We start from the raw sequence: 14,702 nt of genomic DNA, 5'->3' as shown, positions 1-14,702 counted from the left end.
ATGGAAAAACAGCTACCAGAGATGGAGCGGATGACACACAGGCAGTGGGCAACAGCCCAGCCAGTCATTGTCTACACCACTGCACTTCCACCCTCAAACGGAAAGTTTTTATGTTCAGGCTACGATGCGAGTGACAGTGACTTCCCACAGTTATCCTTTTGGGTGTTTTGTTCTGCTCATGTGTCTTCATGAATAAGTTGGTGGATGATCAGTGGGACAAGATTTGCTTTGGGTCTTCTTACTTGGAGCTGCATCTGTGGCAGGTCTCCACACAGCTGTATTTGCCTTCTCCCAGTGGAGCTTGCTGTCTGGTGTCCTGCTCCTTCCATTTGCAACAGTTCTGAGTTTTAGAGAACTTTCTCTGCATTAAACCTAAGTGTGACTCCTGGTGCTCACTGCTTTTTTGGGGGCTGCATCGACGGAGCCTGCTTTCTTTCCTGCGTCATTTCCTGTAGGACTTGTTCCTGCCATTCTCAGGAGGAGGTAGGCATGGTTAATGCTTTCAGAGAAAACTGGAGACTGTCTTCAGCCTAGTACATCTATATGGGTCTTATCTACTTATTCAATAGATATTTATTTCTGCAAAATCAATTTATGGGTTCATCTTAGGTTTGCAACAAAATAGTGATGTGCAAAATAAGAAAACCAAAGTTGGTCTATTATTATTGCATCTGCTGAAGAGAGACATGAAGAAAACTTTGACATATAACCTAATTGTTGTATTTCTACACACACACAAGCACACATGTGCTACAAAAAGATTCATGGAAGCTAAAGTAGGAGTTTGTTGTTTTGAACAAAAAGTTAAAAACTGATATGATTTTTCATAGTGCACATTTTCCATGAATCAGTAAAAAAAAGAATTATAGCAGTTTTTATCACAATGAAATGATGCTTTTAATTCTATTTTGCCACACACTCACTGAAGTTCCTTTGAGTATGTGTGTGTGTATATATATATATATTTTAAAGGATTATTTAAGGTTAGTTGATTTGGTTAGTGGTTGCTTCTTAACATCTTTGTCCTTAGTCCAGGTGAAGGCCACTGAGGTTCTGTTGTATTTGGTGAGTCGGCAATGTGATGGGAGGGCAAGCTTCAAGAGGAGCCACTGTGCTCGAAGAACTGTGATTGGACCCAGTGTCAAACAGTTAACTAAAGGCATTTCTTTTGCTACCCCATGCTAGCCCTTGAGAGAGGCCTGACCAAAGCACTGAAGAAACTGGATGACTACCTGAACACGCCTCTGCCAGAGGAGATCGACGCCAACATGCGTGGGGATGAAGACAAGGGGTCCCGACGCAAGTTCCTAGATGGAGATGAGCTGACCCTGGCTGACTGCAATCTGCTGCCCAAACTCCATGTGGTCAAGGTGAGAAGGCTCTATCCACCAACACTTGCTTGTGAGATATATGCTTATCACCCATGCGTTCAAGTTAAGGACGGTAGCAGCTAGGGTTCAAAACCTGGTGTCTGAATTCAGACAAATAGTGCTCTACCATCAGGCCTCACTGCTTGTTGGCTCTCTAGCCCCTCTGAGATTTGGTTTTCATTTGTAAAACAGGCATGTAGAGTGTATTCTAGGTTTACTAGGAGAGTAGATGTAGTGTGAATGTCCCTGGCACATTGTAGGGGTTCAAAATAAACTAGTTGCCAACATTGGTCTTGTTCCCTAAAGGTCTGTTCCTCATAGGTTTCCACTGACCTATTCTCCCACCTCTATTGGACACACCAGCAGTTCCATGCCCAGTTGGAGCACAGGCCTGTCTTCCTGTAGCAACCCCCAGTGTATGTACGTCTTCTTCAGCTGTCCAGTTGGAGAAATAGAGCCTGCAAGATGTGATGCCACTTTAAAAAAAAAAGATTTATTTATTTATTTATTTATTTATGATTGGAAAGACAGAGAGGAGGAGAGACAGAGAGGAAGATCACTCCCCAAGTGGCCGCAATGGCTGAACCTGAGCCAATCCAAAGCCAGGAGCCTGGAGCTTCTTCGGGGTCTCCCAAATGGGTGCAGGGTCCCAAGGCTTTGGGCCATCCTTGACTGCTTTCCCAGGCCACAAGCAGGGAGCCAGATGGGAAGCAGGGCTGCTGGGATTAGAGCCGGTGCCCATATGGGATCCCGGCCGTTCAAGGTGAGGACTTTAACCACTACACTATCGCTCTGGGCCCATGATGTCACTTTTTTTTTTTACTGCCATTGCACTCACTGACCACCTGCAATGCACAATGTCATTGTCTCACTCACAATTATCCTTAGGGTGGATGGAAGTTAGAGATCGTACCCACTGTCTCCTGCCCCATGGCTTTCTGCTCTGTCTGCAGCAGACTGTGGAGCTGTGATTGCTCGTTTTTGATGATAAGGAATTCGTTGCCTGACACACCACTCCTACCATTTTGTACAAGTTGATTATTTTTTTCCAAAGCTTTATTTATTTTTATTGGAAAGTCAGATTTACAGAGAAAAGGACAAAAAGATGTACAAGCTGATTATTACAACACTCTCATTACATGGATCTATGAACTACTCCCACTCACCTATGTGTTCTCTGGAGCAAGAAAGAGCATCTCTGCTCTCCATCTCGTTTGAAGACACTTGTTGTACATCCCTCCGTTTTCTAAATTAACACATCTCCTCCTGACCTTCACCAGCCTAGAGAGAAACAAAATGAGGTTCTCTCACCATACTGCTCTGTGCTTGTGCCCTTGTCTGTAGCTGTATGTCAGTGAGGCAACACACTCTGTGAGGACGAGGCCTTCTCCAAGTTGTGAGAGTGGGTGCATAATGACCCCTTAGTAAACACTCATCCATCGATTGCTTCATCTCCTAGTGTATCTATTGTTGAGATCCAATTATTTTCCATTCCATGAAATTTTTTTTGTTGTTGTTATTCCAGCTGAAACATGGAACTGAAAATTTAGGCTTCCCTCCAATCAGAGGGACACTCCAGCTTGAGCTGAGAGCATTCAGCGATATGTGCACCGATGTTCTCATGGGCCTTTAGCAGAGATGTAATTTGGGAAGAAATCATGTACTGATGGATTGGGCAAATACAGCCTGTTAGGTTGAACTTACTAGGGGTTGGAGGACATGCCAATGGTCACTTATAGGTCTAGTCAAGCTATGTCTCTTTGAAGCTATGATTACTGCATGTCCCACCCCCAAAGCCTCCATTATTTTCTTTTCTCTGAGGAATAAGTAGTTCCTCAGAGATGACATAATTGCAGTTCAATCATGTTGTATCAGATGACATAACCAAGAGGCCCAAGTTCTGGTTCTGTATCTGCCACCAACTAGCAGCCTGTGCTAGGGTAAATCATTTGATTTCTTTGGAATTTATGTTTGTGATGTCTACAAGAAAGGATGTGGATTACAGTTTTGTTTTGTTTTTTTTTCCTCCCTCCCTTCCATCACAAGCATGCTTTGAGCGTCTACTCTAGAGCCATTTGATCTCCCAGGCCTGCTGCATCACTGTAGGACTTCTTCGCCTCTTTCCAGAACTAAGTGGATAAGTTAAGACCCTAGCCATGTAGAAAGTTCAGTGGATTGTGCACTTGAAGAAGCTGAGGATCAGAAAGAAGGAACCAAGGCTGGGGCTCTTCCAATATCTCCTTGGATTTCTGCTGATCCAGTTTATCAGATTCCAGGGACCTAGCAAGCCTCACAGTGCAGAGAAATCAAAGGGGGAGACAACTTGGGCCTCCAGTTTGGCTTCACACAGCAAAACTGAATCTGGGCCGTAGGAGCTAACTATTTTCATATGAAAGAGCAAATTCCGAATGTGAGCCAGAAAATCCTGTGAATGTCAGATCCACATGAGTGCATCCTTACTGTCTGCCGTCAAGCTCTTGTGTGTTTTCTTGGCTCACATTCAGGTTCATCTTCATCCACGAACACTGGGATGCTCTGACGTGGGCCCTCACCGAGAGCCAAGTTTGAACTTTCATAGTCTGGCTCCCTTCTGGTTCTCCCCAAGTCAAGCCAATGAAGAAACAATCCACTCTGTGACCAAGGCCCAAGTGCATGGGTATCAGCAGGAAGGGCCTCAGCTGGCCTTGTGTGGTGACACTGGCACCTTGGCCTAGCACAGTGACCACATTCAGCCCTTGAGACCAATAGGAAGAGAGAGCCAAACACAAAAACACAGACTTAAACATTAAATTTCCACTGTCTTAAAGTTTTCTATGCTACTAAAAAACTTGAAAACAAAATTTCAGCATGGATATGCTCTACCAACCAGTAGGCATATTTATATATCTACTTAGACAGTTTAGATAAATATGTATCTATTTAAATTTATATGAAATAAGTTTATATCTATATAGTTGTATTTATAGATCTATTTAAATAGTTTGATAGATTTCTGCATTTACCTGTGAACTTCTTTCATATCTTCTGGAAAATTCCAGATAGCTCTCCTGGCCTGGCTATCCTGCCTGTGTAAAATTTGCTCTTGAGCAAAGACAGGCACTAGGACAAATCTCAGGCATTCTCTTTTTGCAGCAAACAGTGGAGACTGGGGGAAACTGGTGGTGTCTGTTGACACTGGCATTGACCCTGGGTGCTCTTTGGAAGAACCCTGGTCCATCACCTTTGGTTGATAGTCACATCGAAGTTGGACAGAACACTGTTGGGAGTGGCTTCCAGTTATCTTAACTGAGAAAATTTAATGTGAAAAGTGTTATGACCCAAAAAACTGAAAAGGCAACAATGTCCCACTAGTTTCCATTTGAAGGAGGCAGTTGCTTTGCCTGGAACAAGGAAAGTGAAAAAGAAAGAGGTTAGAATTAGGAAAACTTGGAAACACAGGAGCCAGGCAGATGAGGCATGTTGGAGAGCTGAGCCTGGGGTCCCTGAGGTAGGAGTGCTGCTCCACTAGCCGCTGGGGTTCAAAGTCAGAGGAAGGATCAGTCAGCTGAGACTCCCATCTCATTAGCAGACTCCCTGCCCTGTGCTGGCCTTCTCCAGCAGATGTGATGAAGTTGGCTTCATGAGTGTTGGCAGCCTGGACTCAGCAGCTGCTTCTGGCAAGAACTGCAGACTGACAGGATAGGGCATCTTCCCCCTTTTCCTGCAGCCTTGCAGGCTCACTCTAGTACTCATCTAGGTGGAGCCTGTCAGGCCTCCCTGGCAATGCAGGGGTGTGATCTTCAGCCCTACCATCACACAGAAGCCAATCGAGGGTGGGCTTGGAGATCAGCTGTAATGGATCAAGAATGGGCACTCAAGGGGTGAGTGAGAAGTGTGGGTGGGGAAGCAGGCACTGGAATACATATGAGTGATTACTCAGTAATTAACAGTGAATCAATATCCAGGCATCCCATTGTTTGAGTCACTTACTCTCTTGTAGGTTCCATTTGCTCAGGGCCAAGATTCTCCAGTGGAAAATTAGGGAATTTCATTACACTAAGCACTAGATACACCTTGTCTGGTATCCATGCAACTGAAGATCAAAAAGATTAAACACAACTGCTTATTTATTGAATCCCTGCTCATCATTCTCTCTATGCTTTACTTTTTCACCTGCAAAAGGGGTATACTAGACTTCTCTCCAATGGGCTGCTAAGAGATTTAAGTATTTTATCTTGCGATGTGCGTAAAGGATCATGTGGAACAAGGGCACACAGGGAAGAGATGTTTGTTGTTGTTATCTCTTGAATCAACATTGTGACTGAGATGATTGCACTGTGCGGAAGTGAAGACGCTGTGGCTCCCATCCTTACACACTATTTACAAGCTACTGAGGGAGATTCAGGATGCTAAAGTGGTCTTTGTGATTCAGAACAGAACAGAGCTCAGAGCTGTCACAGAAATTCAAAGCCATAATAAGAATATGGAAGGGAAACACTGCATCCTACAGGGGTCTTTGGACGTAAGTCTGAGCATATGCATAGGGCATCCTAATCTCCACCCAGTACCATGTTCTGGAAAACTGCACACATCTGTGGCACCACACCGAAGCAAAAAGCCCAAAGGTGCTGATCTTGGGGTTCTCACAGAGAGAGGATTCTGCCCCTATGGGCTGGGTCCCTCTCTGCAAAAGAAAACAAGGGTGGGAGTCGGCAGTCAGAACCTCAGAGGTGAAATTTCTCTCTAGGATCCCCACCCCAGCCCCCAATGGCTAGAGGCAGGACCAGCTAATACGCAGGCCCTTATGCCCAGCCAAAACAAGGAGCTCCTTGTTAAAAATTTATTAAGAATTTCCACACGTTGACAGCAGAACATTAAACCAAGAGCAGGGCCTTCTGAGCACAAGGCCCAGGGAGACTGCATGGGTCACATGTCCAAGAAGTTGCTGTGGCTGACAGGTCTCATTCAAGGCACAGCCCTTCCCCCTCCAGTGAAGAGAATACTTACAAATGGGTGTGGCTGGATCTCAATGAATGCCCGTTGAGCACTCAGTCTGCCAGTTTCTCCTCTAAAGTTTTTAATGGATGTTGACTAATTTATTAGTCCAACATTGGTCCTGTTATTACTTAAAATTTAGAGATTACAAAGTTGGGGCTCAGAGAGGTTAGGTAACCTCTCCACGCTTTCACAGCTCTTAAGTGGAGTCAAGACTGCAAATCCTCTCCTCGGAGACCTAGAGCTAATGTTCTTAACCACCATGCTTCCAGAATTCTCCTTACTAGAGGAGAAATATGTGTATGAGTATAACAAACCAGGAAAGAACAGAAGCTTCTATTTGCTCACCCTCACACCATAACATGAGCATTCCAATATCTAACTTACTTTTTGTGGATTTCTTTTTCCTTGTATAAGTGAGAATGCTACATACAGCAAAAAAGGAAAAGAAGAAGCAAAATTATCTGTAATTCTACAGTCATATGTAATCTCTGGCACTCTTCTGTTTGGTAACAACTACTTCTGGTCATCAAATATATTTCTGCAAATGTGTTATAATGAGCTTTGAAAGTAATAGTTTATCTTTGCTAACAACTTCTTAAGGTACCCCATAGGTGGGTATGATCGTGTATTTCCTGATTCACAGACATGGATGCTGTGTACCTGCTAATCAGTATAAGGCTGTAATCCTAATTATGTAGTGAAACCTTTGTATAGATCCATGGCTATTGCTTTAGGAAAAATTCCTAGTAGTGGAGTCACTAGACCAAAAGGCAAATCAAATTTATGTAATAAGTAAATGAAGAAAAAAAAAAAAGGAAAGAAAATGAAGGCAGCACTGCCACCTTGCCTTATATAGTTTTATCAATGGCCCATCAATGAGACGTAGAGTTTTCCTGCTATGCATACCCATGTCCTCAAATGCCATCTGATGGTTTGTTTTATGTCTTCACATCATCTTGGGCCATTTCTTTCTTTAGATTGTGGCCAAGAAATACCGCAACTATGACCTCCCAGCTGAGATGACAGGCCTGTGGCGGTACCTGAAAAATGCCTACGCCCGGGACGAGTTCACCAACACCTGTGCAGCTGACACTGAGATTGAGCTGGCCTATGCAGATGTCGCCAAGCGCCTCAGCCGATCCTGAACACCACCCAGCTCTGTCCCTGCTGCAGAAGAACTCAACTGCCCCCAAAGGACTCCAGCTCCAAGGCCCCGCTTCCTCGTTGCCTCAGAAAACCTTGTATTTTTCTCTTTGCATCAGGCTTCATCTTGATGACCTCACCCATACTCCAGCACATGATCTTTTAAGAAACCCAGCACCCATCCCTTGCCTTATCATTCAGGAGTCTGGCAAGCAGAAAGGACAGGAGCTGGCAGCTACTAAACCTGCTGGTTTGATTCGGGTTTTCTGTATTGGGGTGCAGTGTTAGGGATTGTCACTAGCCCCTTCTGCCAATATCAAAATATCATCTCAGATGCTTTAGAAATGTGCAACACCAACTCCTCTGCCACCCTCCTCTTTGTCGGTCATCGCATGGCCAAGGACAAATGTCCTCTTAGTTCTTATTAGAAAAAGATTCCTGCCTTACTAAAGAAGACAGAGTGAATGAAGGACTGAGTTGGCCGATAAGGATGTCCAGGAAGCATATCTTCAGTCACTCCCTACTTCTGCCACTCCTGTCATTGGGCACTGAAGCTGAGATTGGCACCCTGTCCACTTGTTGGACTGCTGAGAAAGCTGAAATGCTGTTATGTACCTGGCCAATGCTGACCTTGGCATTTATGCTGGTCAGGCCATGCCAGAACATAAATAGACAGGCAGTTCTAACCTGGGGTGACTGGGAAGGGGAGATGAGGGGAGCAATGTTGATGCCAAAAGGCCCACAGGGTCTATCAGCCATGGAGTTTGCTTGTTTAGGAGTAGTGTGATTGGGGATTATACCCCTGACTTTGACTGTGTGTGGTCATGAGTGGTTTCTAGTCTAGGAGAAAGCAGGTGGGGGGTGAGGAGAAAGATGGGTGAAAACAAATGGTTTCTTTATAAAATTTCTTGTTCCCCGGTAAGCTTTCAGGTAGTTCTTTTCTTTCATGATCTAACTAAATCTTGGACCAATGGTATGATTTAACTACCAGTCTTACTACAAAGCCCCAACAATTGGCCAAAAATAGCTTCTCAATGTCTCATAGTTGCTTCTGGATATGAGTCTGCGGATTGGGTACTCTCAGGGCTTCCCCTGGCTGACCCAGCTGCAGATATTGATGGCAGAGACACAGTAGGCAAATGGCACAGTCATGGCACACCTGAGGAAGAAAGTCCAGGGGACTATCTGACTGGGAAACCATGTGGTTGAACTTGAAAGAAGATTCAACTGCCAGATTGAAAAAAAAAAATTTTTTTCTTAGCTAATATTTCACTCCTTCGTCATTCTCCTTGACTCAACTCCTTACAAACTCTCCTGGCCTTTTCATGGGACATATGAAGAGGAAAATAAGAAAAATGAACCAATCATCAACTCCCTCTCCTGGTGAACGCCCTGTGAGGAAAGCCATCCATGCCAGGGCCCCACCTGCAAACATTCTCCCTTCTGTGTTGCTTCGTGCATGGTAGAGGGGAAGGTTCCCAAGTGCCGGAAAGGCCCTGGACTTGGCTCATTTCTCAGCGAGGGCAGGACAGCACGGGTCCTTTCCATAGAAACATCAACAAACTAACTCAAGCAATGCCTGGACCCACCTGCCTCCAGGGATCTCTGAAGGAAATAAGTGATCCATTGATCAAACCAGAGGACAGGAAGCTGGAGGTCTCCTTCAACCCACTGAGGAAGAGGAAATTTCTCAGTAGGACATTTTATGAGCCCTAGAGAGAGCTTTGAAAGGGCAGAATGAGTTGATTCATTTCCCTCACTAAAGGAATCTTTCCACAGTCTCCCTGGAAACTTGGCCCCTGGGGAATCTTAACAAGGAGACCTGGTGAGGCAACAGTCGTTTCACTGTAGGGAAAAGCTCCAACCAGCCCGTGAGAATGCAGGTCGGAATGATTCCGACGGCGTTTTAGCTTCTTCATTAGTGTGAAGTCACATGCTTCATTCAGAAATCTTCCCAGGCCATCAGACCCATGCCGGAGGACCTGAAAGGCAGCTGACATGTTTGAGATCCGCAAGTGAGTTGTTTTTGAAGCTCACACGTGAAGCACAGCTCACAGAATAAAGATCCCTGGAGGGTAACGCTATCCCAGAGGAGAGTCCAAGTCCTCAGGGCTCTGCCTTGATATTAAAAACCCAGCTCTTGGTGAGTCCCAAAGCAGACTAGATCTAATCATTACAGTTGTTTCCAGATGTCCTTTCTGGAGTTGAGCTAGTTTGGCATAAATAACACTATTAAGGCATAGGGTAGGGGTGTTACATGATCAGTCATAACCATTTAAAAGAGGGAGAGAAATAAAAGGAGGAAGATGTTTCTGTGTACTTCAGAAATATCATCTAAGGCAACAGACTATTAGAGTTACGCTGTTTTATAACCAGATTTATCACAGGATATTAAAAGAATATTAATACTTTCAATTTATTTTTTTTTTCTTTTCAGAAGAGATTCCTCCCCCCACCCAGGATCTTTCAGTCTTGCTTGGCTTTGGCCATCACTGGGTTAAGTGCACAGTGCAACATTTCCCAGATACTGTGATGAGGTCCTTAGTTGTCCCAAGAACCAAATCAGGAAGAATTGAAGGATTTGCAGCATGGGTCCCAGGTGAATTCTGATCCCAGTATTTGTTTTTCTTGAGCTCCTGTTTTCTTTCGTAATTATTTCTCCCCTTTGGCATCCATCACTATTTTTTTGTGAAATGAGGTAGTGTGAGACAAAGGCAGAAACAAGAATCAAGCTCAGAATTGTAGAATTGAACTCACTCATCTCTTCAGGACTGCATACTACTTAAATTAGCTCAGAACTAAAATGTTAATAACTACAAAAGATGAGTTGGGTGAGTAAAGTCACAGCTGATCCAAAGCAAAATCTATCTCCTGACAAAGGAAGTCAAATATCAAATGAAGTTAGAATCACAGTTACAAGTAGGACTGTCTTCTTGTAAAACAAGGGCTACACAGCTTGCTTAGTACCAAATGAGGTGAAATCTGGGAAATACAGCTTGATTTGGCCCCAAGGTCCCAAACTAGCATCCCTTTCCAAGGAAATGGCACTGTCCTTGGTGTCCCCTTCTTGTACTAGATATGAAAACATAAAAAAGACCTCACCAGGAATGAGACTGCCTAGGACACATTTGGGCACTTGTCCAGTGAAATAGTAGAAGCTCTTCACGCCCCCCTAAACCTTATGACCATTGAGAGGACAAACATCGCCATTATCTTGGAATCATCACAAGATGGATCACACCTACAGTAGTCCTTGACTTCTTGCTAGAGTCCCAGGAATCAGAAAAGTTTGAACAAACAGCAATGACAGGAAGTGTTGGGTATCCCTCACTGTGAGCATCTGTGACTGAAACAAAACTGTTCTGGAGACGGTGGGCATCCACCATGTCCTCCAGTAATTTCCCTTCACTCCCATAAACCAGGAGCCATCCCAGCGGCCCAACTCTCCTCTTTGGAAAGAGAGAAAACATCAACTCACAATTATAACCAAGGTCAAAGATTCCCAAGGGACTGCTTCCTATTTTACATGAAGGTAAGAAGACTCTTAAGAGAATATTGGAGAAATAAGTATGTACCTGGAACTCTCCGATCCTAAAGAGGAGGACCCAAGTGACAACATCTTGGCTTTGGGAGCTGCTGCCCACAGACTTGTAGCCTGCCCCTTGCTTCACCACTCAAACCTAGCATGGGCACCCTTGGGCACACACAGCTTTCTTTGACCAGGATAGTCTCAGAAGACTTCCATCTCAAGATTTCATAGTGTATTTAATGCCATTTAAAGAAATAGATCCAACCTCCTCACTAACCAAAGATAAATACAATATTTCAATATTTCCCCCATTTTCTTTTTATCCTTCTATTTTATTTTTAATTTTATGATACTAGTCCATAGGCTCTGGGAGTTCTCTCAGTCCCTCCCCAAGTCCTCTCCCTGCCAACTGATTTCCACCATACTATTACAATAGTATAGTCCTTCGAAAGCAGTCATAAGTTCATCATCCTGCTATTTAAGTGCATCCTGACATTGCGGGAACAGAGAGTGGCAAACAGTTCAGCATTCTATAGTATGGATATTTCTATAAAAAACAATTTGAGTTTTGGGAAAGCATAGTTTTAAGGATAAAATCACCTGAGATATTTTGTGCACGGTTAGAGATTTCACAATGTTGACTATGCATATATTTAACATATAACATACCCAACTGATGTTTGAATTGATCTTACTCTCTTAGCTGCTTGGTTGTCTTATTGTATAAGCTAGAGCGTTCATTCAGCCAGCTAATGATGCCCAGCTTTTATAAAAGAACAAGCACTTCACGATGGCTTCTTGAGTTTCTCGAGCCCTCTAACTGTGCTGATGAAATAACAGTACTTGCTTTCCAGCCTTAATAAATATAAAATGCCTTTTAATGAAGATGTCACTGAGTGCTTTCCCCATAAATCTGAACCAAATTGTTCCCAGTCTTGATTGGTTTTGACTGATTCAAATAAAGTTGCTTTATTTTCAATTACTATAAAAGAGACCATCAGACTTATTATTTGAGGTAGGAATTTCCTATACTATCTTTTTTTCTTTTTTTAGAGATTTCTTTATTTTTATTGGAAAGATGGATATACAGAGAGGAGGAGAGACAGAGAGGAAGATCTTCTGTCCAATGGTTCACTCCCCAAGTGGCCGCAATGGCTGAACCTGAGCCAATCCAAAGCCAGGAGTCTGGAGCCTCCTCCAGGTTTCCCACACGGATGCAGGGTCCCAAAGCTTTAGGTCGTCCTTGACTGCTTTCTCAGGCCACAAGCAGGGAGCTGGATGGGAAGCAGGGCTGCCAGGACTAGAACCAGCGCCCATATGGATCCCGGGCGTTCGAGGTGAGGACTTTAACCACTACACTATCGTGCCGGGACCTTCCTATACTATCTTAAATTAGAAGTAAAATATACATCTTTTTTTTTTCCCAAAGAACAAGTAGTTTACTTCTGCAACATAAAAGAAAATATGTTCATTCTTAAAAATCGAAAACAGGTAAAAAGAAACAGGATAAGAAGAAAAGTAAAAGCATAAAGTTTGTAAGCCAATCATTTGAAAATTGAACTTTTTCTTTCAAGCAAAGCTTAAAACTTCTTCAAAGCGCCAAGCCACACCAGTATTCCTTTATGTTTTACATGTGCTGTCTGTATTGTCTTATCTGAGGGAAGGTCAACAGTCCAGATTATGGCTTAAATGCTACTGTTCATGGAGTGTTCTCTTGGCTTTGTCAGCATTCCTAGCTAAAAATTCCCTCCCATAGCACCACCTTTCCTGACTCTTGGTTAAGCTTCCCACAATGGACACTTGGTGTTACCTACAGCAAACAGCCGTGCTGCTGAAAGGTGCCGAGGACTTGGCACCTCCTGTGGGCTCTGGGCCATCAGAAGAGCTGCTTGTTACCTTGCAGAGGGTGAAAGTGTTGATTTAGGGGAGGATCCCCGAATGGCTAGGACAGTGGCGCTCAGGGCAAGTGCAGCAGACCCAATCATTTAACCACCCTGACAAGCCCCATCTTCCTTTGCTTGGGTCAGGAGCCCACCCACCTCCACACCTTTCTATTTGCCACTTCCTACCTACACACCCTCCCACCTTCAGGTAACAGGCGAAAGGGCTTTCATCCCCAGTTTCAGAATCAAGTCCAAAGGTGGTCTGTCCCATTTTCCTGACTGTGGTTGATTTCAGAAGAGTCCTTAACCAATTCTAGCCAGTCCTGTGAGAGGATATTTACACTGAGATCAAGAGTCCCCTGTTCCAAAGAGGGTGACTCCTTAAATCACTGCTTCAGGTGCTGCCTCTGGGTGTGAGGCCAGAAGTTCTGCCATCTCTGGGTACCACAAAGGCCTAAATGTAGGGCAAAGGTCATACAAAGGACTAGAAACTGCAGCAAGAAATAGATGCTTCCGGGTCCCAGTTTCCACAAAACAGTTATGAAGGTCACCTGTTTAAGAGATATTACTTCCTCTGATGACAGTACTTCTTCAGATGTAAGGACATTTCAATCTGCTGGAACAATCTGTGGTGTCTTTTAATGGAGCAAAGGTGATCATCAGAATATACAGGGGTTGTCTATATGGGTGTGTTCTTTCAAAGTACATTTCAGGGGGTCAATGTTGAGACTCAGTATGTTAAGACACCACCTGTGATGTCGGCATGCATTATTGGGAGAGTGGGAGTTCCAGATGTTCCAATTCTGATTCTGCTAATACACCTGCGAAGGCACAGGTTGATGTCCCAATCCTGTTGTCATATGAGAGACCTTCTTTACCTTAATATGAGAAATTCTAAAAGGAGAACGTCCTTACTTTAGGCCACAAAAGGACTTCTGCCCCAGATCAAATCTAGTAAATACCCTGCCAGTATAGTCTGGAGAGTACAAGAATGGTACTGTAGGGAAGATATGTGTGTGTGGAGGGATATGGGGGTATGGTCTCATCTTGGCCATGTGAGGGAATTTCCCAAAGTTTAAGGGCATGGCATTAAATGACCCTGATTTCTGGTATAGAAATACACTGGGATGCATACCGAATTTTTCATAACATACACTTCCTCAACTCTGTGCAAACCCTTTGTATAAGTTTTCAAACCCAGATAAACTGATTTTAATTTTGTATTCCTATCAACTTTTCAGTACTCAATGGGTTTGAAAATGTTAACCTTGCAACTTCTAGACTTAAGAACGATCCTCTACTATAAAGATCCACCAGAAAGTCAAGTTTCACAATTCATGGAGTTCTTAGTGTTCAGAGCGGGATAAGCTCTATCCAGAGGGAAGACGAATGTGGAGGAAGGGAGAGAAGCATGGACCTCTCACAGCCCCTGCACTGGGCCACCAGGAAATGAGCAGGAGGACTTGACCTCCAGGTCTGTATTTCTTGAGTATTAGCCTCCAAAGTACTATAGCTTCTAAAACAAGACTCAAAAGACAGGCAGCTCTTCACGGTGGGGAGATTAATTAATGGTGGGAAGAGACTTGACATTCGGTTGGAATTCAATGACTTTTGGGAACAGAGGTCTTCAATCTTTCCTCTTGTGCCACCACATGTTTATGCATCCCACAACTCCATGAACACCATCTCTTACCACATGGCTGCGATTCTTAGAGGAATCCTCAAATAAATGAACAAAGAAACCGAGATGGTACTACCTGTCATGGCCTGTGTTTATCCAGATCCCAATATAACCTGAAA

The 14,702-nt window shown here is 43.8% G+C and overlaps 1 protein-coding gene across 2 annotated transcripts in view; it reads left to right on the top strand.

Moving 5' to 3' along the window:
- Nucleotides 1–8,701, top strand: part of CLIC5 (chloride intracellular channel 5) — a 147,425-nt gene extending 138,724 nt beyond the window's left edge. For both annotated transcript variants that reach the window (XM_040983491.1, XM_040983492.1), the window contains exons 5-6: nt 1,186–1,370; nt 7,325–8,701. In XM_040983491.1, coding sequence (XP_040839425.1) covers nt 1,186–1,370; nt 7,325–7,492 — 353 coding nt within the window. In that variant the 3' untranslated portion in view covers nt 7,493–8,701. The remainder of the gene's footprint in view (nt 1–1,185; nt 1,371–7,324) is intronic.
- The last annotated feature ends 6,001 nt before the right edge of the window (nt 8,702–14,702 follow it).

This window comes from Ochotona curzoniae, unplaced genomic scaffold (assembly GCF_017591425.1).
Source record: "Ochotona curzoniae isolate NIBS_2020 unplaced genomic scaffold, NIBS_Ocur_1.0 contig_3819, whole genome shotgun sequence".
NCBI lineage: Eukaryota > Metazoa > Chordata > Mammalia > Lagomorpha > Ochotonidae > Ochotona > Ochotona curzoniae.
Note: the sequence above shows the minus strand (reverse complement) of the source record. Positions and strands in the feature narration are given on the sequence as shown.